The sequence below is a fragment of the Moschus berezovskii genome, chromosome 22 (genome assembly GCF_049115385.1).
Source record: "Moschus berezovskii isolate FMDL1 chromosome 22, NW_MosBer_1.0, whole genome shotgun sequence".
In the NCBI taxonomy this organism is placed as follows: domain Eukaryota; kingdom Metazoa; phylum Chordata; class Mammalia; order Artiodactyla; family Moschidae; genus Moschus; species Moschus berezovskii.
In genome coordinates this window covers 49,991,285-50,014,395 of record NC_142481.1, presented here as the reverse complement: position 1 = coordinate 50,014,395, position 23,111 = coordinate 49,991,285, and the positions used below count along the sequence as shown (strand labels likewise).

The window sequence follows — 23,111 nt, the reverse complement described above, 5'->3', positions numbered from 1 at the left end:
TTTTGGCCATTTGTGACTCTTTGGAGAAGTGCTTACTGCCCATTTTTTAGTCCCTGCATCCTCTGGTGTTTAAGGCAGGAGGTCTCCAGGTATGTTCTTGCGACCTTGGGGCCCCTGAAGTCAGTGCCTTAGTGAGACTGAGTGCACCACTCGGCAGGGCCACCTGCTGCACGTGCTGTGAAACAACGTCCATGATTGGTTTGAGTTTAGGTCTTTTCGTAAATAACTTTATCGAGGTATAATTGCCCTGCCATAAAATCTACCTACTTTAAGTGTCCAGTTTAATGATTCTTATTAGTTTAGCAAGTTGTGCAGCCAGCACCAAAGTCCAGGTGTAGAATATTTCCTTCGCTCCACCACAACCCCTCAGTGTGTGTCTTTTTGCTTTTCTAACAAAACTGCAAGCACTCATGGAACTCCTTCGCTGCCCCTGAGGCGTGAGGGGTGTCTCCAGGGAGGGCATGGCAGGTGTGGCCATGAGCCCAGTCCTGTTGCCTCCAGGACACCCAGAAGGCCAGGACAGTGACTGCTGATAAGATCAGGCTCTCAAGTGAAAAATCAGTGTTAGGTAACTTGACAGCTTTGCAGGATTTAATGACTTTTCCAAACGACTGTTGTGTGATGTCACAAAATCATACCTGGGTAGAAAGCCATTCTAGAAAGTTCAGGGTGGACCCGCCCAGAAGTCAGAGAAGTTCAGTGGCAGGGGTGGGGGAGTTCCTGGCCAAAGCCTCGGAGGGCACACAGAGTCTGAAAAGGCCTTAGGGTCTCCCAGCGGCTACACCTCCTCCCCTGAGCCACCCCCAGAGCAGGCTAAATTTTCCCAAAATATATTCATAAAGCCTTTATGTTAACAAATATTGTTAACATAAATTACATATGTTATATTTTATGTCTTTAAATTTTCTCAGTTTTAATATCAGTAATCCTTACGGAGACTCTTTGGGATCCTGAGACCGAAAAATAACACGAACCACTGGTTTCAAGTCTGTCATTTATAAAGAAGCAGCCCAGAAACTATTTTTATTCTTTCAACTACCATAATTAATAATGACTATTCCTGAAGAAGTTGAAGCAGCTCAGCACAGACCTGGCTGTCTGTCTCTGTCACAGTTCTGTGAAGAGGGGCGCACAGACTTCTGGGTTCTTACATTAAGTTTGTGTTCATTGAGTTTTATGCCTTTTACAGGAAGCATTTGTAGAACTTGGGTTTTTTCTTATTAGATTTTTATATATTCGGTTTTCTTTTCAAGAAGTATTTTTTTAAAAAAACCATGAAGCACCTTAAACTTATTTTGACAATCCCTATTTTTATTAGTTATTCTGAATTGTTCAAATTAAGAGGAAATGGGACTGAGGAATATCTAAATAAGACCACTGTCTTATTTATAAACAAGAAACTCTTTGTTTAAAACTCTAGTGTGAAGAAAGCATTTTGTGTGGAAGCTAGAGAGAGAATGTAAAATCATCTGCGCTGTTGTGGGAGGCAGGTGTGGTGCCACGCTGGTTAGAAATGCCAGCAGAGGCACCTCACTGACCTCTGATCAGACTAGCAGTCAGAACTTTTAAGGTCTGGTGTTTCTGTGTGGGACGTGCTTTCTGTCATCTGTGTTTGGGTCTTTGGTTTCTCTGAGGCATGGGGGGGGGCGGGGGGGAGGGTGTGTGTGTGTGTGTGTGTCCGCTAAGACTGGGGGGAGGGTGGGTGTGTGTGTTTGTGTGCGCGTCTGCTAAGACTGAGGCAGGGGTGGGTGGGTGGGTGTGTGTGTGTTTCTGCTAAGACTGAGGCAGCGTGTGTGTGTGTGTGTGTCTAACAAGCGTGTGTGTGTGTCTAACAGGCGTGTGTGTATGTGTGTGTGTCTAACAGGCACCTTTGTTTACATGTATTCCTGTGACCCTCCCACCCACCACTTCATTGCATCCCTTTTTTTTTTTCCTTTTGGCTGCACCACTTGGATGTAGCCAAGTCCTCTGCTTGCTCCCTTTGGGCTCCTATCCCTGTCTGTGCAGACCCCTTACCGAATTATAATCCTGTTTCATCATACATTCACAATCCACATAAATTTTCTGGTAGTGAAATTTCATTTAGAAGCAGAAGAGAGTTTTTTAAACCTGTAAATCTATTTTTGCTTTCATTTCCTGGAGAATTTTTTTGCCAAACAAATTGCTTTCTTAAATTATGAAAGTAATGTGTGCTGACAGAGAGTCAAAACAGTTATCCTGGTACAGTTGGGGTGTATCCTTACAGACTTCTTTCTGCATAATTGAAAATTCACTTTTCAAAAGGCTGGTGGGATTGCACTGTTCTTGCCACTCTTCTGCCTGCAGGCGCGGGACGCCTGCCCTTGCATGGATGTAGACCGCCCACACTTCTTGGAGCAGCCACCTCCTTCTCTTTGGAGGCCCTGGGCCCAGACACAGGCAGTCTCAACTCCTCTCTCTGCTCATTCACCAGCTCTTCCTCCCTGCCCCTAAAACCTGAGGAACCAAAGAGCTTTTTTGTTAGTAGGTCAGGGGTGATGTTTTTGTTTTGTTTTGAAAATTCAAATACAAAAAGAACAAAGAATAACATATTTATTTACCCCCTACCCATATATGTATTTTAGATTTTAAATATTATAGAAATGCTGTGGTTTATTTTGTTAATGTTTTTCTGTGCTTGCAATTTTTTTGCTACTTTTTAACTGCATGAACAGTGTGAACTGTGATGTGAGTTTATGAGAGTCCAGCGGTGAATAAGTGGATATTTTGGAATTCTTTATTTAGATGTATGACTGCATATTCTTTTTTCTTTAAAACTGTCTGAGTCTCTGGGGCTTTGAACCCCCTGTAGTGTGTTTCCCAGTCTCTGCCTTGCATGTGATCTCTCAAACACTTTTAGAAATTATAAACTTAGTTGGTTATTTTTGCATTCCCAGAGAAGCAATTTTTTTAAGCATAATTTATTCCTTATTTAATTTGGAGCCATATGTTATTATGTTGGTTTTAATACAAGCTGAAATGATCATAATGTTTAAAAGGTAAAATTTAAGTCTCCTTAAGTATCAAATGCTGATTTCTCTTTAATTTACATGATATGAGGAAAAACATTTTTTTGACAGAAATATTCAAATGAAATATTGTGTTTAGGAGTGAGTCTATATTAAAAGATGGCTTATAATTTTAACTACGTGGAGTCACACAGAGTTGGACACGACTGAAGTGACTTAGCAGCAGCAGCAGCAGCTAACCAATTGAAAATGTTTTCTAAAACCACTTAGATATTATATGCCATATTTATTTTTTAAGCCTGCTCACATATTACCTATTCAAAAAATTAAATTAAAAAAAAATTCACTCACTAATTAAATTTAAAATGTAGTCTTCTTTTCTGTCCTGAAAAATCAAGTGGTTTTCCTGAATCTTGGTTTTCTGTTGCTGAATAATGCTAAAAGTCAACCCTTTTAGTTCTTTGTTGTAAAGTATAAACACCCCATTTATTATAGTTGTCTATGTGTTTTCTCTCTGACCCATTTTTTTAAGTACCAGAAATAGCCTCCAGTGGCTTGCTAGGAGAAATGCAGATATGCAGAGCTGGTAAAGATAACCCTGGCATAAACTGGCAGAATTCTGATTTCTCTCGTACTTCTCGTTGATTTCTGTTTCAGTATGGGGCTCTCTTGAGTCAGAATCACGACCCTGTCAGTGCACCTTCGGGTGTGTATGTCCTGAGCCATGAAACCCGAGGCAAGGCCACCCCGATTACTGGGATGCTCTGGGTGTCTCTGTTTAGGGGAGATGAGTTGCTTTCATGGTGACTGTGGGGCAGGGTCCCGTGTGAGCCCTTAGGTGCTGCTCGCAGGGCGGCCCAGACTGTTCAGGCCTGCCTGCATGGTCTCGTGGGATGGACAGGGCTGCACTCGGCCCGCTGCCTGGGCGTCTTGCCGGTGCCAGTGGAGCAGGGGGAGCTGAGCTGTGCACATGGACCAGGCCCCCTGACCTGCCTCTTGTTTCCGCAGGGAACTGCACCTGGGGCATGAACTGCAGGTTCATACACCCCGGAGTCAACGACAAGGGCAACTACTCCCTCATCACCAAGGCTGAGCCCTTCCCACCCAATGGGGCCCCGCCGCTCGGACCGCACCCCCTGATGCCTGCCAACCCATGGGTATGTGAATACCATGAACGCCATTCCTTGCTGGCAGATCACATCTAAACTCTGTTTGTGATGTTCCAGCTCAAAGACATGAATATGCCTTGTGTGTAAGACATTTCTAGGCTGCGATGGAGGCCAGAGCTGCCTTCCAACCCCCTGGTTGTCCCCAGCTAGAGGCCACCATAGGCTTGGGGCAGCCGGTCAAGGGAGGGAGGCTGAGAGAGGAGAGCAGGCAGGACCCACTGGGGTTTCACTTAGTATTTTTGCTCCCCCATTTCTAAGTTTTGCTTGGTGTCGCAACGTTTTGCTTACTGTTTTTTATAGGGTGGGCCTGTAGTAGATGAAATTTTGCCTCCACCCCCTCCAGAACCCCCTACAGAGAGTGCCTGGGAACGAGGACTCCGGCATGCGAAGGAGGTAACAGACCAACGGAAAGCCTGCGAAGAAAAGTACTGGTTGTGGTCCTTGCACAAAGCCAGCATTTCTGTCTTTCCGAGGCTGCTAGGTCATCCAGAGGCCAGGGCAGCCATGCCACTTCTCCTGTGGCCTCTGTATCTGGAGAAGCCATCTTTCCTGGGGAAGCACAGTGTTCACCTGCCTCCCCCTCCTCCCTCATGCTCAGCCACACTTGGTACCTGGCACCTGACTCCCAGTGCCCAGACTTACCCCTCTTGACTCTGGGCCTTCCCTTCAGGGAAATGACTGGCTAAAGCAGAGCCATTCCCGCCCCACTCCCCCAGCCCCACCCCACTCTGGGTGCCCCTCCTGCCTAGAGCACCTTCCCTTGCCCCCTCACTGAATGCACGTCTGGAGCCCCCAGTTCAAGGCCAGGACTAGGAACAGGAAGTCAGACATAGGTGAGCTCCTGAGTGCAGGGTGTGCTGGGCCTGCAGGGATGGGGCCCTTGTGGGGTCCCGTGTGCGTCCCAGCACAGAGCTTCAGCAAATCCCTACTGGGCGCTTGGTCATGCTTCTCTGGCACTCCAGCCCAGGCATCAGGGATCAGTCAGGATAGGACTCCCTGTGTTTCCTTAGCAGTAACAGTGTTGGTTTCTCTTTTTACAATGCTAGGTTTTGAAAAAAGCAACCATTCGAAAAGAACAGGAGCCTGATTTTGAAGAGAAAAGGTTTACAGTGACCATTGGTGAAGATGAGCGAGAGTTTGACAAAGAAAATGAAGTTTTCCGAGACTGGAACTATCGGATCACGAGAGATGTCAGAGACACAGCGTAAGGAGTGGTTCTGCTTCTGCTTCCCCTGTTGAGAGCTCAGTGTCCCCGGCAGGGTGGGGCCCAGGCTCTGGGGAGCAGCAGCACAGAGGTTCCCAGGGGCTGGGGTCCTGTCCACACCCCTGGGCTGAGAATGGCCTTCTTAAGGTGCTGCAGACAGTTTGCAGCTGACTTTCCTGGTTTTTCTTTTGGGAGGATATGTTTGAGTGCCGTGCCCGGGCCTTGGGACTGTAGAGGGCTCACAGGCATTGGGGTTCCTACGAGCTCTGAGGGGATTTACAGCTGTTCCTAAAGCCCCTGGGCCCCAGGTCTCTACCACCTTCCCCCAAGCTCCCCAGGAACCAGGAGAAGCTGTGAAATTTGTCCCAAAACCCAGAAGTGCAGCAGGTTTCTTCATTGTTGCTTCCAGACATTTTATCACAGGCCTTCTAAATGGATTGCAGAAGCACATGTGGCTGAAACCCCCGTCAGCCCTTGAGGAGCTGTGTTGTGCCCCCACACAACCCGGGCCCCAGTGCCTACTCCGTACTCAACCTGGCTCAGCTTCAGGCAGAGCGAGCCAGGTCACTCCCCGGCAAGCGGCTTCAGCAGCTCCCTGGTCTCACAGCAATACCATGCGAGGGGCCTTCCTGCTGGAAAACACAGTCCTGGTTTCCAGCTGAAACAACAGTCAGGGGCGCAGAGAAAGGCTGTGGGGTCAGCTCTGTGTTTCCATAGTGACCGCCACAGCCGCCCATGTAGGCCTGGGGCTGTGGGCTGGAGGGTGAGGAAGACATCTTACTGTCGGAAATGAACAGGACTATTACCTGGCAGTGCAGCCCGGGGTTCACCCCACCAGGGCACCAGGAATGTTGGGGGAGATGCCCTAGAAAGCAGCTGCTGAAGGCCTTGCGGAGGCAGTGCAGGCTGGAGGGGGCCATGGGCCTCTCTGAGCTCTGGGCACCTCTGTTTCTCCTACCAGTTTACCCAACAGGAAGGGTTAGTCTGGAGCCGGGAAATTCCTAAAAGAAGCTTGAGGGCCCAGCTGCTGTTGGGTGACCATCCCCTTCTCACACAAACGTGCGTAAGCGTGCGTGCATACATACACACACACACACACACACACACTCCTGGGCTCCAGGCCCCATGCAGGTCCTCTGGGTCAGTGTGTGGGGAGGGCCCTCCTCTTCTTCCAGGGCGTAGGAGCCATCCTGTCCCCATGGTTGAAGGTCCGCCTCTGTCACACACACCAGGGTCTGCACCCAGACCTCCTGTTTTATTCCTCGGGTCTGTTTCTTCATGACCTGGACCATCTGTGATGTTGTAAGGTCTCAGAGGGTGTCTTTTTTCCCCCTAATTTTTGGCTGTGCCACACGACATGAGGAATCTTAGTTCCCTGACCAGGGATTGAACCCATTACGCCCCTGCAGTGGAAGCGTGGTGTACTAACCCTTGGACACCAGGGAAACCACACAGAGGGTGTGTCTTGTCTTTCCCACTGTTTCTTGGCTGGTCTTGCATGTCTTGTGTCCATGTGAACCTGAGGATCAGTTCTCTACCCACATGAAGAAACTCCTCAGCATTTTTATTGAGATTGCCCTAAATGTATAAATTAACGAAGGAATTTGTAAATTAACTGACTTCTTGGTGATTGATGTTCAGTTTCCCTTTGGGAAGATAAGGGATCTGATCTTATTCACCTGTGCTTTTGTGCCTTTCAAGAGTGTTAAAGTTTTCCTCAAGTAGATTCTGCATGTTTCTGGTTAAATGTATTGTTACCTTGTTCCTCAGTATGTTTCCTTCTTTCTTGCTGGTTAAATGGGGTTTTTTCTACCCTCCTCACTGGCTATTGTCTAGAATTATCTATGTGCCTTACTGGGCTCTTCTTGCCTCTTGAATTGGCTTCACCATCATGTCATGGCTTTCACATACAGTGACATTTAATTTGCACATTGAGGTGGCTTGGGGGCTCCTGGAGTCTGGTCGCGGCAGTGCCCCCAGCACACTGTGGGTTGTCTCAGGCACTGGCCTTCCTTGCCCATTGGGATCTTAATGGGAACACCTCCCTGTTTCCAGTGAATAAGGTGCTGGCTTTAGTTCTTTAGTGTGTAAACATCAGTATCTATCACATTAAGAAAGTGTCATTTCCTCTCATTGGGAAGGGCTTGGGTTTTTGTCACAAACGTTTTCACCATCTATAGGTGTTATCCTTTGGTTTCTCTGTAGGTCTGTGATTTTGTTTAGTATATTCAGTTTCTAATATTGACTTAGCCTTGCAGTCTCGTTTTTTTTTTTTTTATGTGGTGTCTAAGTCTTGGCAAATATTTTATGTAATGCATTTGCATTAACATTCCTAAGTGATAAGCTTGACTTTTACTTGGTCTTTTTCAGACTTGAGCCTTACGCAGACCCTTACTACGACTACGAGATAGAGCGCTTCTGGCGTGGCGGGCAGTATGAGAACTTCCGGGTGCAGTACACAGAGGCCGAGCCGTACCATAACTACCGGGTATGTAGGTTGGAACTTCACCGGTGGACCCTTTAAATCACCCCATTTTTATTTATAGGACTTTATATGGGCTTAATTGTGTGAGCATGGTGTACTGATTTCAAGTCCCAGTTGACCATCTGTGGAGAACGGATTCTGGTCCGTGGACTCACCTTGTGGTGACTTGAATAGCTCCTTCCCTGAGCTGCTCTGTGCTTTGGCTCTGTTTTCACCAGAGCCGCGGGGCGGTGAGCAATGCCAGAGGCAGGGGGTGTGCCTCTCTCAGGCTCAGGACCACCTTTGGCGGGTCGTGGCCATTCCTTTTGGCACATCTCTGAGATGTGGTAGGTTTATGAATACATGTGCTTCACCCTCTGAGCCCCTGACCTGTGCTTCTGACATGAAGCTGCCGCTTGGAAGAGGTCATTAGAAGCAGGTTAGCGATTTCTGTGCCACAACTTAAGTGACAGTCCTGAGTTTTTAGGGCCAAAGGGGAGTGACTGACTGGGGACCCCATCACATGGTGAGCCTGAGGTGAGAAGAGGACCAGGCTGCTAGCTCTGCTGTGCCCTTATCCCCGGTGGTTAGAGCGGATTCCTCACTCATTGGGGCCGGGCTGCGAGGCTGTGGGTGCTCGCGCCAGCCAGGGCAGCCTCAGAGGGTGCGGTGCCTGCTGGGGTCCCCTGAGCCCCAGGCTGGGCTGCCTGTGCACAGCCTTGGTGTCACCTCTTGAGACAGCTAAGGTCCGGGAGGCCTGCCAGGCCCGGAGGCCTGGTGCTGATGCTGGAGAGCCTGCTCTGCGGGCCCCCCGTGTGGCCTCAAGTCCATTTCTGGTGCAGAAACGAGACCCCCACCCAGGCGTTCTGTCTCCTCCGCTCACTCTCATGTCCTGTCCGCGCCTCCCCTTCTGAGGGCCTGACCCCGCGCGCGTGTGTGTGTTTGGCTTTTCCACGAAGGAAAGGGAGCGAGAGCGGGAGCGGGAGAACAGACAGCGAGAGCGGGAGCGGGAGCGCGAGCGGGACCGGGAGCGGGAGCGGCGCCAGCGGGAGCGCGAGCGCGAGCGGGAGCGCGAGCGGGACAAGGAGCGGCAGCGGCGGAAGGAGGAGTGGGAGCGTGAGCGCGCCAAGCGGGACGAGAAGGACAGGCAGCACCGCGACCGCGACAAGGAGCGCGAGAAGGACAAGGAGAAGCCCAAGGCCCGCTCCCCGCAGCCACCCAGGTAGGAACCGTGCCATCTGGAGCCTGGGAGCGGGAGGGCTGCGGGAGGGGCAACGGCCCCCGTTCGGCGCTCTGGGGAGCCGGGTGGGCTGCGCGCCCAGAAGGGCTGGCCTCCCCCAGCGGCTCCTCACCACCCGCACTGTGTGGACCCCTCCTTTGTGCAGAAGCTTTCTGATTAGATGCAGTCCCTCAGGTTTGTTTCTGCGTTTGCTGTTTGTGCTTTAGACGTCATCTCTAACATTGCTAAGACCCACATCGTGAAGCTTTTGCCGTGTTTTCTTATATGAGTTGTGTGGTTTCCCATCTCACATCTAAGTTTTTTTAATCCATTTCAGGGTAGCTTTTATTAGTGGTTTAAGATAGGGTCTAATTTCATTCTTTTGAATGTGACTGTCCAGTTTTCCCCGTTGAGTGTTTTTGGCTCCCTTGGCAAATATTAGTTGCTTGGATATGTGGGGCTTTGTTTCTGGCCTCTGTCTCCCACTCACGTCTGTGTTGCTGTTTTGACACCAGTGCCACACTGCTTTGATTACTACAGCTTTTAGCACAGCTTTAATCAGGAGTTGCGGTGCCTCCTGCTCTGTTCTTTCTCAGAATTTCTTTGGCTGTTCGGAGTCCTTTGTGGTGCCGTACAAAGCTGTAGGGTTGTTTTTTCTGTTGTATGAAAAATGCCATTGGAACTTTGGTTAGGACCGCACTGGGTCTGTAGATTGGTGTGGGTGGCACAGACATTGTAACCATATTTTTCTAATTTATGAGCATGGTGTGTGTTTCAGTGTTTTGTGTCTTCTTCAGTTCCTTTCATCAGTGTCTTATGATTTAATTTATTCCTAAGTATTGTATTATTTTCTATTATAAATAGGATTATTTCTTTTTTATGTAGTTTGTTATTAGTATATAAAAACACAACTGGTTTTTGTACGTTGATTTTGTATCCTGCATTTACACTGAATCCTGTTCGTTAGTTCTAAAAGTTTTTGGTGGGAAAGCCAGCTTCTTATCCCTGATTCTTGTCCTTGCCATTGAACGGAGTCCTGCCTGTGTTTCTGAAAGTACGCATCAGGACCATGCAGCCTTCCGTTCTCGTCTTTTGTTGAGTGTGGGCTCTGTCCTCGTCCTCTTGGTGACAGTGAACTAGCCTCCCTCAATGTGCTCTCTTTTTTCCTAATGTTGGGCAAAGTGATATATTTTCACAACATTCAGAGTAAATCATACTTTAGATGCACTGAAAGAGTTCTTTCTTTGATTTTTCTGTTGTGGGGCCCTTTGAAGCCCCTTTTTGGTAGACACTGCCTTCTGTCCACACGGCTGGCCAGCCTCTGCCTCTTCATGGCTCATCTCAGTCTTTGCCCTGCCATTCCCCTGCCTCTGGGCTTTACCTGCTGCTCAGAGAGGTCAGCCCCCACCCCTCATCCACATTCCTGCTTTATTGTTCTAACACCTCTTTTCTTCTCCTGACTTCATAGTACTTGCTTATCTGTTGTCCTCTGGTCTTTGTAGAGTGGAACTCCAACAGGGCACTGCAGTCTCAGGGCCCGGCACAGGGGGGCGCCAGTAGCTAGTCTGTGTGACCCCGGGGCCTACCCAACTTAGGAGTCTTGTTTCGAAAGACCCTTTGCACGTTAAAAATGCATCTGATCTACTGAACAATGTAAAGTGTGGAATCTTTCATGGGATTTATGGAAAGTTGTGCTGAGGTGGAAAGCTAAAGGGTTTCCTGGTTCCAGAAGAGTTGTTTGGTGTATTGCTTGTCTGCCCTGTGGTCATGTGGGTGACAGAGGAGCTGTGACTCACTGCCCAAAAAAGATCAAAATGCAAAATTCAAAGCACAGCTTCTCCTGAAGGCATGCCACTTTCCACTGTTGTAAAAGTCTAACCATTGTAAGTCAGGGACTACCTGTAGCTCACGGACAGATGCCTGTGTTCACTCTCCACGGGGAAGTCTGGGGATGTCAGACCGACCCACAAGAAGCATTTCTTGAAGGCAGTGGCAAGTCTTGGCCTGGCCCCCAGCAGCGGAGCACTGAGAGCAGCCACCAGATCTGATGTCTGCACAGCCACAGGGCCTCCTGTGAGGAAGGGCTCAGCGACAGCAGTGCCGAACTAGAGGGTCAAGGTTCAGGGAACTGAGTGAATTCCTCCTAAAATCAGAGGCAGCTTTTGTCATGGGCTGGTGTGCTCTGCTGCTGGCCTCTGACCTGGTTCACTTCCCTTCTTTGGGCTCAGTTCTTCCCCTGCGGACCCCCTACTGCCCTCAGCAGAGGGACACATTCTGTCACTTGGCCTCAGTTCAGCCTGGCTCACTGGTCTTAGAAGTCTTAAATTTCATCTTTGATCACCCTGGCTGGGGCCCTGCCAGCCCTGCCACCAACCTGAAGGGTGGGGTTTCACCAGAGCAGAATTTCCAACACAGCCTCCTGTTTCCTTTCCTTTGATCAGCCCAAGCTGGTGTGACCACTATGTCAGGAGGTGGCCAGGCTCCCTGCCGTAATTCCTTTACGTGACCTCCCTTTTATGGAAGAGTTTGTTTACTTAGCCTCTAACAGGTTGGGAGTTTTTCGTCAGCAGCTAGATGGAGAGAACGTGGTGGCTTCCCAGCTTGCGCAGTGGTAAAGAATCTTCCTGCCCATGCAGGAGATGCAGGTTTGATCCCTGGGTCGGGAAGATCCCTTGGAGGAGGAAATGGCACACCACTCTGGTATTCTTGACTGGAGATCCCAGGGACAGAGGAACCTGGTGGGCTGCAGTTCATGGGGTCACAGAGAGTTGGACACGACTGAGCACGCAGCATGCACACACCTGAGAGAGGAAGAGGCATAGCTTTTGCCGCGTGCGGGCTCTGAACGGGGCAGCGTCTGTTGGGGAACGTCCCACATGTGGGAGTAGAGGATGCCATTGGGTGTGGTGCTGGATCTTCCCTCACATCCATGACCAGTGAGTGGGAGCTCCCAAAACCCAGCTTGTGGCCAGAAGGAGGCGAGCAGCACACAGCAGGGTGGGTCCTGGCTCTGCCGGACCGAGTCCCCCTCACTCCTGCCCCTCACCTGCCCGAGCTGCCTCCTGTGGAGTGGCTGCCACAGGGACCGCCTGTTGGCACTTCTGCAGGCCTCCGGGCCAGCCCCCTGTGTTGCTCGTTTGGAGTCGGTATACCCCACCTTCATCAAGGCTCACCTTCGTGATTGGGCCTTTCCAGGCATCTTGCCTGCTTCTATAACTGGGCTGTTTTTAGAGCAGAGCCTGTAGCCAGTTCTGTGAGAGGATTGCTGTGACGGAGGAGCACGTCCATGAAACCTCCTCCCAGTTTGTACAGCCAGGCTGGCAGGCATGCTCTGTGGGTAGGGCACCACAGAAAGGAGGATGTTCTCAGACAGGCGGATGAATGTCATTCCAGACACAAATAGTAACTGGGACCTTCCCAAGGACTCGCGCAGACTGCGTGTTAACTTCAGAGCTGTTTACTGAGCATTCGAGTGCAGTGAGAGGTACGGGGCCCCTTGGGGTTGCAATGGCCAGCTTCTCATCTCCTAGGGACCAGGGTTCTTCGTGAGGCAATGCTGTTCCCACTTCCTCACACTCCCCGCAGCCTGGCAACTGTCACCTGAATGCCAGGGAGGTGACCTGCTGAAGCATGCCCACCCGGGAGTCTCAAGGCGCTGGGAGCACGGAGGTTACTGTTCACTTGACCAAGCCACAGCCCACGCACTCTGTCTGGCTCAGACTGGTTCTTGGCCGAGGGTGATGGCCACTCAGGTCTCCTCTGACTGTTCCATGGGACACGTTAGGTCCCCCTCTGCTTTTGGTGGCTTTTTCCCTCCCTGTTTCCTCGAGCACCTCACCTCTTGCCATGGCAGCTCCACCTTCAGTGCCATCTGTCTTACTTGTGGAATTCATAGGATCCCATGGTGGTGTTAAACGCCTTTGCTAAATAACCCCGAGGGTTCCAGGTGCTCACACCCAGAGAGCTGCCATGCTGGCCAGGCCACAGGGGCCTCCCATTCCACACTGGCTCCATCCTTGCACTTAAGGAGTTTGATCCCAGCTCGGACTTTCTGCTAGCAGGAGACATGCTCCCTGGGAGCTAAGGAACCTTGTTTATCTTTCTCACCTCACTCCAATCTTTCCTGGTCTTGGCTTACTTCCTCCCCTGGGAAAGTTATGCCCGGGGCATTCTCGAGGAAAAATGGATCTGTGTGGATCCTGTGTTCTAACTTCTTGACTGATGCACCGAGTTACAGAGTTTGTCCAAAAATGGAGAGACTTGTGGGTCTCTGTCAAGTTCTGACCCTAGTGCCCACAAGCGGCCTTGGTGGGAACTGCTGTCAATGCACAAGGTCACAAGAGCAGTCAGCTGCGCTCCACGGTGGGAACGCGCTGGGCCTCAGGGCCACCCCAGACTAATGCTGCTCCTCAGTGTTAGTGGGCTTGGAAATGATGGGCCTCGCTGTGGAAACAAAGTCTTCATGGCCCCACCCAGAAATTAAAAGTCCAACCTCATGGTGGAGTCAAAATTTGTTTTCAAGTCTGTGGTCTCAGATGCCCCTCCCTGGGAACTGCCCTCACCTTCCCAGGCCCCTGCGGGGGGAGTCGGGGGACCTGTTCACGCCGTGCTCGTCTGTGCATGGGTCCCTGGGAGCCGCTGGTCTGGAGGAGGAATGCTGGGCAGATTGTTCAGGCTTGTGGCATCCTGGGGACCATCCTGGGAGCCAGCTCCACGTCCACAGGGACCCAGGGTGACCTTGTCCAGAGTTTGGAGGTGAGCAACTCATGGGGAAGGGCGCACGGGAGGCATGAGCGAGTGCAGTGGGTAAACCTACTGACGTGCCACGCATTCGCTGTCTGCGCAGCTCTCTGAGCTTGTCACCCTTCCATCTTAAAAGAGAACCTTCCTCCTTTTTATCTTTTCTTGTCTTTGACCCCAAGCTAGGCCGCTGCTCAGGGGTTTGCAGGCACCCCCACTGTGGCCGTCGCGCCTCACACCTCTGCCTGGCATCTCGAGGGAACTCACGCCCTTTCTCGTGACCTTTGCTCCTCAGTGTCCCTCTTGTGTGGCCTTGAACAAAGGCTCAGGAGCCTGGCAGATAAGACTGCTCGTGGCTTTGGCCGCGGGGGGAGGGCTGCTCAGAGATTACGGGAAGGTGTTTTCCCCTCTCTGTTTAGCGGGTTTATGCAAATACCAAATCTGTTCTGTCAGCTTTCAGTGCCAGCATGGCTGACGGTCGTCCTCCTGCCAGCTGTCCCTGCTCGCGCAGGTTTCCTCCCATGTGGCCCCAGCTTCCTGTGGGCGGGTGGCCTGTGGGAAGAGCCCTGTGTGCCTCCCGTCCTGTGTTCCCGTGCAGTTGCTGTTCCGGCTGCCTGGTTTCCCAGGTCTCTTTCCGCTCTCCTCGGTGTTGTCGGAGAGCAGGACAGCCCAGGCCGTGTCTACGTGTCGGGGCACTGACTCGGCCCTGTGCTCTGTCCCTGCTCCCCAAAGCCTGACTGGGAGCAGACATGCCTAGCCATCCCTGCCCCTCCACAGTAGTCTAGGGACAGCTTCCCCAGACAGTACTGTGAATGAACTCTCTTGATTGTTCAGCCAGTCCTTCTTCCCAAAACATCCGTCTTTAAAATGACTGTTTATACTTTGTATCCAGGTCTGAAACCACTTCTCCCTGGTTTGAGACCCCAGTCAGGGGAGGCGATTTGGGGCCCAGCTGGCTCATTCACATCCCACTTTGGTCTGCAAAGTGCCCTGTCCCACAGGTGTTCCACCTGCGTGATTTTCTGTATCCAGCTACCACCTACACTATTGATTCATATTTTAAGATATTTCCCAGGAATTCTGTGGTAGCCCAGTGGTTAAGAGTCCGTGTTCTCACCACCAAGCACCCACGTTCAGTCCCTGGCTAGAGAACTACAGTTACAGTTCAGTCGCTCAGTCGTGTCCGACTCTCCGCGACCCCATGAATCACACACTCCAGGCCTCCCTGTCCATCACCAACTCCCGAAGTTCACCCAAACTCATGTCCACAGAGTCAGTGATGCCATCCAGCCATCTCATTCTCTGTCGTCCCCTTCTCCTCCCGCCCCCAACCTTTCCCAGCATCAGAGTCTTTTCCAGTGAGTCAACTCGTCGCATGAGGTGGCCAATTGCAGTTTCAGTTTTAGCATCAGTCCTTCCAATGAACACCCAGGACTGATCTCCTTTAGAATGGACTGGTTGGATCTCCTTGCAGTACAAGGGACTCTCAAGAGTCTTCTCCAACACCACAGTTCAAAAGCATCAATTCTTCGGCGATCAGCTTTCTTCACAGTCCAACTCTCACATCCATACATGACCACGGGAAAAACCATAGCCTTGACTAGACGGACCTTTGTTGGCAAAATAATGTCTCTGCTTTTTAATATACTATCAAGGTTGGTCATAACTTTCCTTCCAAGGAGTAAGCGTCTTTTAATTTCATGGCTGCAATCAGCAGCTGCAGTGATTTTGGAGCCCAAAAAAATAAAGTCTGACACTGTTTCCACTGTTTTTCCATCTATTTCCCATGAAGTGATGGGACCAGATGCCATGATCTTTGTTTTCTGAACGTTGAGCTTCAAGCCAACCTTTTCACTCTCCTCTTTCACTTTCATCAAGAGGCTTTTGAGTTCCTCTTCACTTTCTGCCATAAGGGTAGTGTCATCTGCATATCTGAGGTTATTGGTATTTCTCCCAGCAATCTTGATTCCAGCTTGTGCTTCTTCCAGCCCAGCGTTCCTCATGATGTACTCTGCATATAAGTTAAATAAGCAGGGTGACAATATACAGCCTTGACGTACTCCTTTTCCTATTTGGAACCAGTCTGTTGTTCCATGTACAGTTCTGACTGTTGCTTCCTGACCTGCATACAGGTTTCTCAAGAGGCAGGTCAGGTGGTCTGGTATTCCCATCTCTTTCAGAATTTTCCACAGTTTATTGTGATCCACAATCAAAGGCTTTGGCATAGTCAATGAAGCAGAAATAGATGTTTTTCTGGAACTCTCTTGCTTTCTCCATGATCCAGCAGATGTTGGCAATTTGATCTCTGGTGCCTCTGCCTTTTAACCTGCTTGAACATCTGGAAGTTCACGGTTCACATATTGCTGAAGCCTGACTTGGAGAATTTTGAGCATGACTTTACTAGCATGTGAGATGAGTGCAATTGTGCGGTAGTTTGAGCATTCTTTGGCATTGCCTCTCTTTGGGATTGGAATGAAGACTGACCTTTTCCAGTCCTGTGGCCACTGCTGAGTTTTCCAAATTTGCTGGCATATTGAGTGCAGCACTTTCACAGCATCATCTTTCAAGATCTGAAATAGCTCAACTGGAATTCCATCACCTCCACTAGCTTGGTTCGTAGTGATGCTTTCTAAGGCCCACTTGACTTCACATTCCAAGATGTCTGGCTCTAGGTCAGTGATCACGTTATCGTGACTATCTTGGTCGTGAAGATCTTTTTTGTACAGTTCTTCTGTGTATTCTTGCCACCTCTTCTTAATATCTTCTGCTTCTGTTAGGTCCATACCATTTCTGTCCTTTATCGAGCCCATCTTTGCATGAAATGTTCCCTTGGAATCTCTAATTTTCTTGAAGAGAGCTCTTGTTTTTCCTATTCTGTTGTTTTCCTCTATTTCTTTGCATTGATTGCTGAGGAAGGCTTTCTTACCTCTCCTTGCTATTCTTTGGAACTCTGCATTCAGATGCTTATATCTTTCCTTTTCTAGAGAACTAAGACCCCTCAAATTGCATGCTGTGGTCAAAAAACCTTCATGGGATTAAAAACAAAACTTCCACCTTTTAAACTTAAATACATTTTAAAAGGAAATTTTACACCCTTAACATGTAACAGACACCAGATCATTTGTCCTGGTGAGTCACTGTAGAAACAAAGTAATAGTTTTCTTCATACGAATTAAAATCAGGAGCCCAGTTTCCCACATTTTGGGGATCATGGGCGGACTTGCAGAATGGGTTCCTGCGTGTCCTGGGGTCATTGTCGAGCTAAAGGAAGGTGGCGCGGGCCTTCAACTCAGTCAGTGCAGGGCCAGCTCTGGCCCATCCACGACACTAGCCAGAGAATGTGGGGCTCGAGGGACGCTTCCAGGCCTGGTTCTGGCGCTTATAAGACAGCCAGACCATCTTACTGCAGCCAGAGTGAGGAAGCCTTACCTTTCAAAGGTTGGGGGGGCTGCACGGCCACCTGTCTGGCCATGGGTGCTGTGTGCCACGAGGGGAGAGGGTCCAGCATTCTTCTGCTTCCCCGTTGCTGATGCACAGCCCTCAGTACTCACACGGCTCCAGTGTGAATCACACACACCTTCAGTGCCCAGCTGTTTCTCTCTCCCTGTATTGGAAGAGCCACAGGTTGACAGAGCTGGGCCATTTTGATGACTCATGAAAATACCAGTGACCAAGGTGTTCCCTTTCCTGTTGTCTTTCCAGAATGAGAACAGCACAGGAAGTGTAGAGGTGAAAGCAGCCTGGGATGGCCTGGGACTGGCGCGAGTCAGCACGCAGGTTCACTTCCCTCCTGGACACACTGCCAGGAGGACATACTTGGAGCTAGCGGGGCAGTGGCTCAGCGTGTGGGGGCCGAGTTACAGGGTTTTATGCCTCCGTTCAGTGTGTCCTTGGGGCGGTTTTAAATGCTAAATGTTGTTCCTGGTGGGGGCTCTTAGCAGATAGTTGGCATGGAGCCTGCTCATTGGTGGATAGACTGATTGAAAAGTTCTGAAGATATCAGCAGGTGGTGATTGTTTTATGTTGTGTGAATAAAACTCATGTTTTTTTCTGGCACTCACGGAAAGTGGGGATAAATGTCAGGACCCTGTTCATACATCCTATATGGTTCTGATCCAGAGCCCTGAGGGTCAGGCTGGGCTGACAGTGCTGCTCCAGTCGTTCTCTAGGTAAACGGGCAGGACACTCTAGAAGCCTCTGAGAATTAGCATGTCTGGAATTGTCATGATGTGGTGGTCCTGTGTGCAGATCATATTCTGGAATAAGAAAAGGCAGATGAATGGGGGAGCACAGTCCCTCCGAGGGAGAATCTATGCCTGGAGATGGCATTGCCCACGCCTTCTGGAGGGAAAGGAGGTTCCTGGCCTGTGGGTGGGAATGCGCCAGGCTCACAATATCCACATACCCCCCGCCCCCGCGCAGAGCGTGGCAGGCAGCACACCACACTGCAAGGGCGGGAGGGGGTTAAAGAAGAAAGACAGTGCCTCTCAGTCAACTGGAAGCCAGCCTGGCTCAGATGGAGATGGCTCTGTGAGCCTGAATGAAGCTGTTAACACTTGGAACAAGTGTCAGCAGCACCAGTGAGTGGAAGCCAGTAGCCTGGGAAAATACCTGACAGCAGAGGGTTCCCTTCGTCATACCCCAGGAACTTCCTGGAAAACTGGCCAAGCACGGGCATGGCCAAAACCCCCAAGTGGCCTCCCGGAAGCGCTCTGTGCGCAGAGCTCTCAGGAGTCAGGTGTGCCCCTCTCTGGGCGTGGTGGTGCTCCTGGTGACACGGGACCCCAGTGTCGCTCGGGCAGCGAGTGTGGCGCAAGCACCACTCTGAGCCCAGCGTGAAATGCTTTCACTTCCAGGGAAAATATTTGATAACTAACTTAGCAAGAACCTGTTAAAGGGTTGCCTCTTTCGGCCCTCTGATTCCACATCTTAAAAATTTACACTTGAAAAGACAAGGTGTTCATAAAGACTTAATAGACTTTATTGTTTGTGTTTTTTAAACACAGAAATAGCTAACAGTAGAGAAATGTCCAGATTATGTAACACCTGCCAGTGAAGCACTGCTGTCCATGGCCAGAGAGGTCCACTCCAGGCGGAGCAGCCCCCGAGCAGCCCTGGCTATGCCTGCAGGGTCCCTGGTGGAGCATGAACACGGGCGGAGGGGACACTCAGACATGCTAGGGACGGCTGTGCCAGGAAAGCCAGTGACGGGGGTTAGTGCCCTGCTTCACTTTCTGTGATTTTATCTGATTGATGTGTCACAAGGCCAGCAGGTACCTTGGTATTGAACTGCTGTAGGTCTGGGACCCTGTGCTCTGGGCATTGCCCTGCCGAGCTGCCATCCAGCCCCCACCCCTGTTCATGCCCTCAGGACCCAGCTGATCCCACCCTCCTGGCGGGCTTGGCCATGCGTTTCCGACTGGTGGTGACCTGTGGTGAGGGTGGGTTGTTCTGACACTGTTGACTTGCCCTACCCGAGAACAAAGGAGGTATCTAGGGCTTAGGTTTATATTTACAGAGTTTCTAACTCACTTGAAAACCAGGATTTCTTCAGTCGCATTAGCGTCCTAAGTGCTGACGGTGCTGCCACCGTGCGCCCAGCTGTAGGGCGCACACGCACAGGCCCCTTCCTCCCACCCCGCCCAGCGCCTGTGCGGTGGACAGGGTGGGGATTCCGAGGGGCACTGCTGGGTGGCCAGCTCCCCCGTGGCCCTGTGAGACAGTGCTTGTGGAGAGAGCCCTCATGTCCGGTTCCAGGGGAGGTCTCCCATTGACAGAGCGCCTGCTGCCTTGTGTGTGTGGCATCCCTGGAGTGAGCTGTTAGGTCCCGGTCTCTCCTCCCACACAGTTTCTTTCACCAAATGGCAGAGTTGTCTGGTGGGAGGTGGCCCCAGACCTCTCAACCCCTCTGTGATTTCAGCCGTCAAGCTGAGCCACCAAAGAAGGAGACTGCATCCACGGGACCGCAGGTGAAGAGAGCCGACGAGTGGAAGGACCCCTGGCGCCGGTCCAAGTCCCCGAAGAAGAAGCTCGGGGTGTCAGTCTCCCCTAGCCGCGCTCGACGGCGTCGGAAAGCTTCAGCCTCGTCGGCCTCCGCTTCCAATTCCTCCAGGTAAGGGAGGTCAGCAGGACTGAGTGTGTCTGCCTCCTCAGCACAGCCAGGTTCTAGAGCATCGCCAGCTAACAGGACTGACACTTCGCACCAAGGCGAGGCCTCCATGAACCCCAGAATAAATGGTGAGGTGAGCCAGGGTGCAGGCAACCCAGAGCGGAGCACAGGCCTGGGCAAGGGTCAGCGAGGGAAGAGGCACTGCTGGCAGAAGAGCCAAGAGCAGCCTGACCCGGTGTCCAGTCAGTCCACCCGTCTCCTGCGAGCTCAGGTCGGCAGCTCCGAAATGTGTGTGTGCACCAGGTCTGCACAAACACGTGAGGACGCTGTGGGCAGTGAGAGCGGGGGCACTCCCTGAGAGGGAGGAGGCTGGAGGTGTCTGTGGACTCAGCATTTCCACTGCTTGCCCTGGTGGACACACAGATACACACGTGTGTCTGCTTGGGTCAGACTTGCTCTTCAGCATGCGTGGGCACGTGTCCTGGCTCTGCCCGAGGGCCTGGGAGCTGTGTCACTCTTGACCGTGAGTGTACCCAGCACCTAGATCTTGGTTTCTGAGCGCCTCTCCCACAAGAAGGCGGCTGGACTGCAGAGCTTCCATGAGGTGCCCCAAGGGCGGTGTGTCTGATTGTGGGGGCGCGTCCGTGTGAGCGGGGCGGGGGAAGATGCCTCACCTCTGCTCTCCCCGGGCCAGGTCCTCCTCACGGTCGTCGTCCTATTCCGGCTCCGGCTCGTCCCGCTCCCGGTCCCGCTCCTCGTCCTACAGCTCCTACTCCAGCCGGTCCTCCAGGCACAGCTCGTTCTCAGGCAGCCGATCCAGGTGAGTTGTGGGGAGAAGCGTAGAACCCAGCTGAGGAACCTGGGGGTTCTGGCAATCCCAGGGTGTGGGGCTCACCCACAGCCAGCCCCGTGTGAGCAGTGGGTGATGCTGGACTCACAACAGAGCCCTGTGTCTGAGCTGTTCTCACAATGTCAGGGACACTTTCTTCACTACTGACCCTTCTGCCAGGGTGTGCGAGAGCCCCATGCTCGGCACCCTCCCCGCCAGCTCCCCCATGACAGCTGATGGGGTGCTGCCTGCCCCCAGCATCTGTTTTTCCCCAGAGGTGCATTTCAGGAAATGACCACAAGCCACCCCAAGCTGACAGTTGCCCCTCGGGGCGTGGACGGTGGGGTACCCTCCTCACACCTCTGCTCCCCACCAGGTCCCGGTCCTTCTCCTCGTCCCCATCGCCGTCCCCGACGCCCTCCCCACACAGACCTGCCAGAGCCAAGGGGGAGCCAGCTCCGCCTCCCACAAAAGCAGGGTGAGTGCTGCCAACAGGCCCTGGGGAAGAGGGGCAGGCCTGGCCTTTTGATTTCTGGACCTCAGGCCATGGGCCACATCTCTTCTCTATTGGGGCCGTGGCCCTGCCAGGCTCCCTGTCATCCTTTACATTCTTCACTGCTCCTGCCATTGGTCATGTTGGTCCTTCTTAACAGATGTGTCAAAGGGAGGGGTTAGAAGCATCTAGAACTTGGCACATGAACTGCATGGCAACTGGCGTGCAGGGTCAGGGAGCACCGCTCCCCTCACGCTGGCTGTCCCTGCATGGGTCTAGCCCAACCCCACTGCAGGGCTTCCTCCTGAGCAGGGTCAGCTCCGGGGCCTCCAGCAGCCCCCTGTTAAAAAGTGAATGGTGTTGGGGTATAGCTTCCATCGGCCACCTTCCCGGTACCATCGGCCACGAGACCCCACCACAGTGCCGGGCCCCGGCCCCAGCCTCACAGATGGGTCTGCATGTGGACTCAGTCCTGCCACCGTGTCGGGCAGCTGCCTGTAACCCAGACGCTGTTTCCCGCTGGCAGGTTTGCTTTGTGGCCCATCAGTCCCGTGCATGCTCAGGGTGCTCAACACTGGCAGGGTATCTTTGCCACACAACAATGAAGAACTGCTTTAGGGCCATTTTCCTGCCTGCCTAAGGTCCCCACACACGAGCACACCCAGCCTTCCCCCAGGGCCACCGCCCCCGCCATGCAGGGCAGGGGTCAGGGTGCCATTACTGAAGGAGTGTGGCCTGGCTCATGGACTCTCCTCCAGAGCTCTCCCGATGGCCTCATCTTCCTCCTTCTCCCTTTGAGGAAGAGGCAAGGTGATGCTTGGTGTAGGGTGCGGTCTTCAGGAAACAGCGCCTCAGGGCAGGGGGCACGTGTGTGGTACCCACGCCCCAAGGTTGGCCAGCAGGGCAGAGGCCTGCCCAGCCGGGTCTGAGCACCCTGTGTCCCACATGACAGAGAGAAGCTGCTGAAGAAGCCAGCCCCTCCTCCAGCCCTACCACAGGCCCCCAAAACCACCACCACTGCCCCCGAGCCCACCAAGCCCGGCGGAGACCCTCGGGAAGCCAGGAGGAGGGAGCGGCAGGCCAGGAGCCCCCCCAGGAGGTGAGTGTCCCGCCTTCCAGAACTGGGGAGAGGTGCTCCCAGGGACTTGGCTTGTCCCCCAGCCTTGGTGTCCCAGGAACTCAGCAGCAGAGTCCCCTCCTGGTGGTGGCGGGGAGTGAGGGCTGGTGGGGGTGTAGCTTGACTCACTTTGAGGGGGAGTCCTCCATAGAAGCAGTCCGAGCTCCACGGTGGCCAGTGCCTGGTGGCATGTTGGTCTCAGGCCGGTGAGCCCCGCTTTGGGGGCGCCGCGTGTTGAGGCCCCAGGAATGTGAACCGTGGCCTCTCGGTTGTGTTGCAGGCGCACAGTTAGCGGCAGCGGCAGCGGCAGCAGCTACAGCGGCTCCAGCTCCAGATCCAGGTCAGTGTCATGCCTCTCCTGCCCCCATCCCGTCCCGGCAGCCTCTGCCCGCAGTCAGGGCCCAGGAAACCCCACAGAAGCCACCTCGGTGCACGCTGCCCCTTGCTCGGGCTGGCCCCGCAGCTCCGCGGAGCTCCGGTGAGGATGAGCAGGCCAAGGCAGCTGGGGGACGGCCTGTTGAAAAGATCTGAGACAGGAACAAGCAGAAGAGAATTTGGCCGTTTAGTTTAAAAAGAAGATGGTATCAGATTAGTCCTGAGATTCCTTGAATTCAGTTTTCTCATTCGCTTGTAGGCAGCAGGTGGTACACAAATTTGCCTGAAGAGTAGGTCTGCAGTCTGTTAAAGACCTAACCTTTCAAGAAGGATGTGCTCTGGGCTTCCCTGGTGATTCAGTGGTTAGGAACCCGCCCACCAGCACAGGGGATGCAGGGCAACTGA

General features: G+C 52.3%; 1 protein-coding gene and 1 long non-coding RNA gene across 3 annotated transcripts in view; one reads left to right on the top strand and one right to left on the bottom strand.

Annotated features, from left to right (window-relative positions):
• The window catches only part of ZC3H18 (zinc finger CCCH-type containing 18), a 43,669-nt gene that overhangs the window by 16,516 nt on the left and 4,042 nt on the right, over positions 1–23,111 (top strand). For both annotated transcript variants that reach the window (XM_055412970.2, XM_055412971.2), the window contains 10 exons: positions 3,996–4,144; positions 4,457–4,549; positions 5,203–5,360; positions 7,731–7,848; positions 8,784–9,046; positions 19,704–19,895; positions 20,587–20,712; positions 21,098–21,199; positions 22,167–22,313; positions 22,612–22,671. In XM_055412970.2, coding sequence (XP_055268945.2) covers positions 3,996–4,144; positions 4,457–4,549; positions 5,203–5,360; positions 7,731–7,848; positions 8,784–9,046; positions 19,704–19,895; positions 20,587–20,712; positions 21,098–21,199; positions 22,167–22,313; positions 22,612–22,671 — 1,408 coding nt within the window. The remainder of the gene's footprint in view (positions 1–3,995; positions 4,145–4,456; positions 4,550–5,202; positions 5,361–7,730; positions 7,849–8,783; positions 9,047–19,703; positions 19,896–20,586; positions 20,713–21,097; positions 21,200–22,166; positions 22,314–22,611; positions 22,672–23,111) is intronic.
• Positions 19,891–22,599, bottom strand: LOC148774425 (uncharacterized). The gene is made up of 3 exons (XR_016035904.1): positions 22,461–22,599; positions 20,567–20,760; positions 19,891–20,300 (listed from the first exon to the last, which is right to left on the bottom strand). It is a non-coding gene; the product is annotated as an uncharacterized LOC148774425 (long non-coding RNA).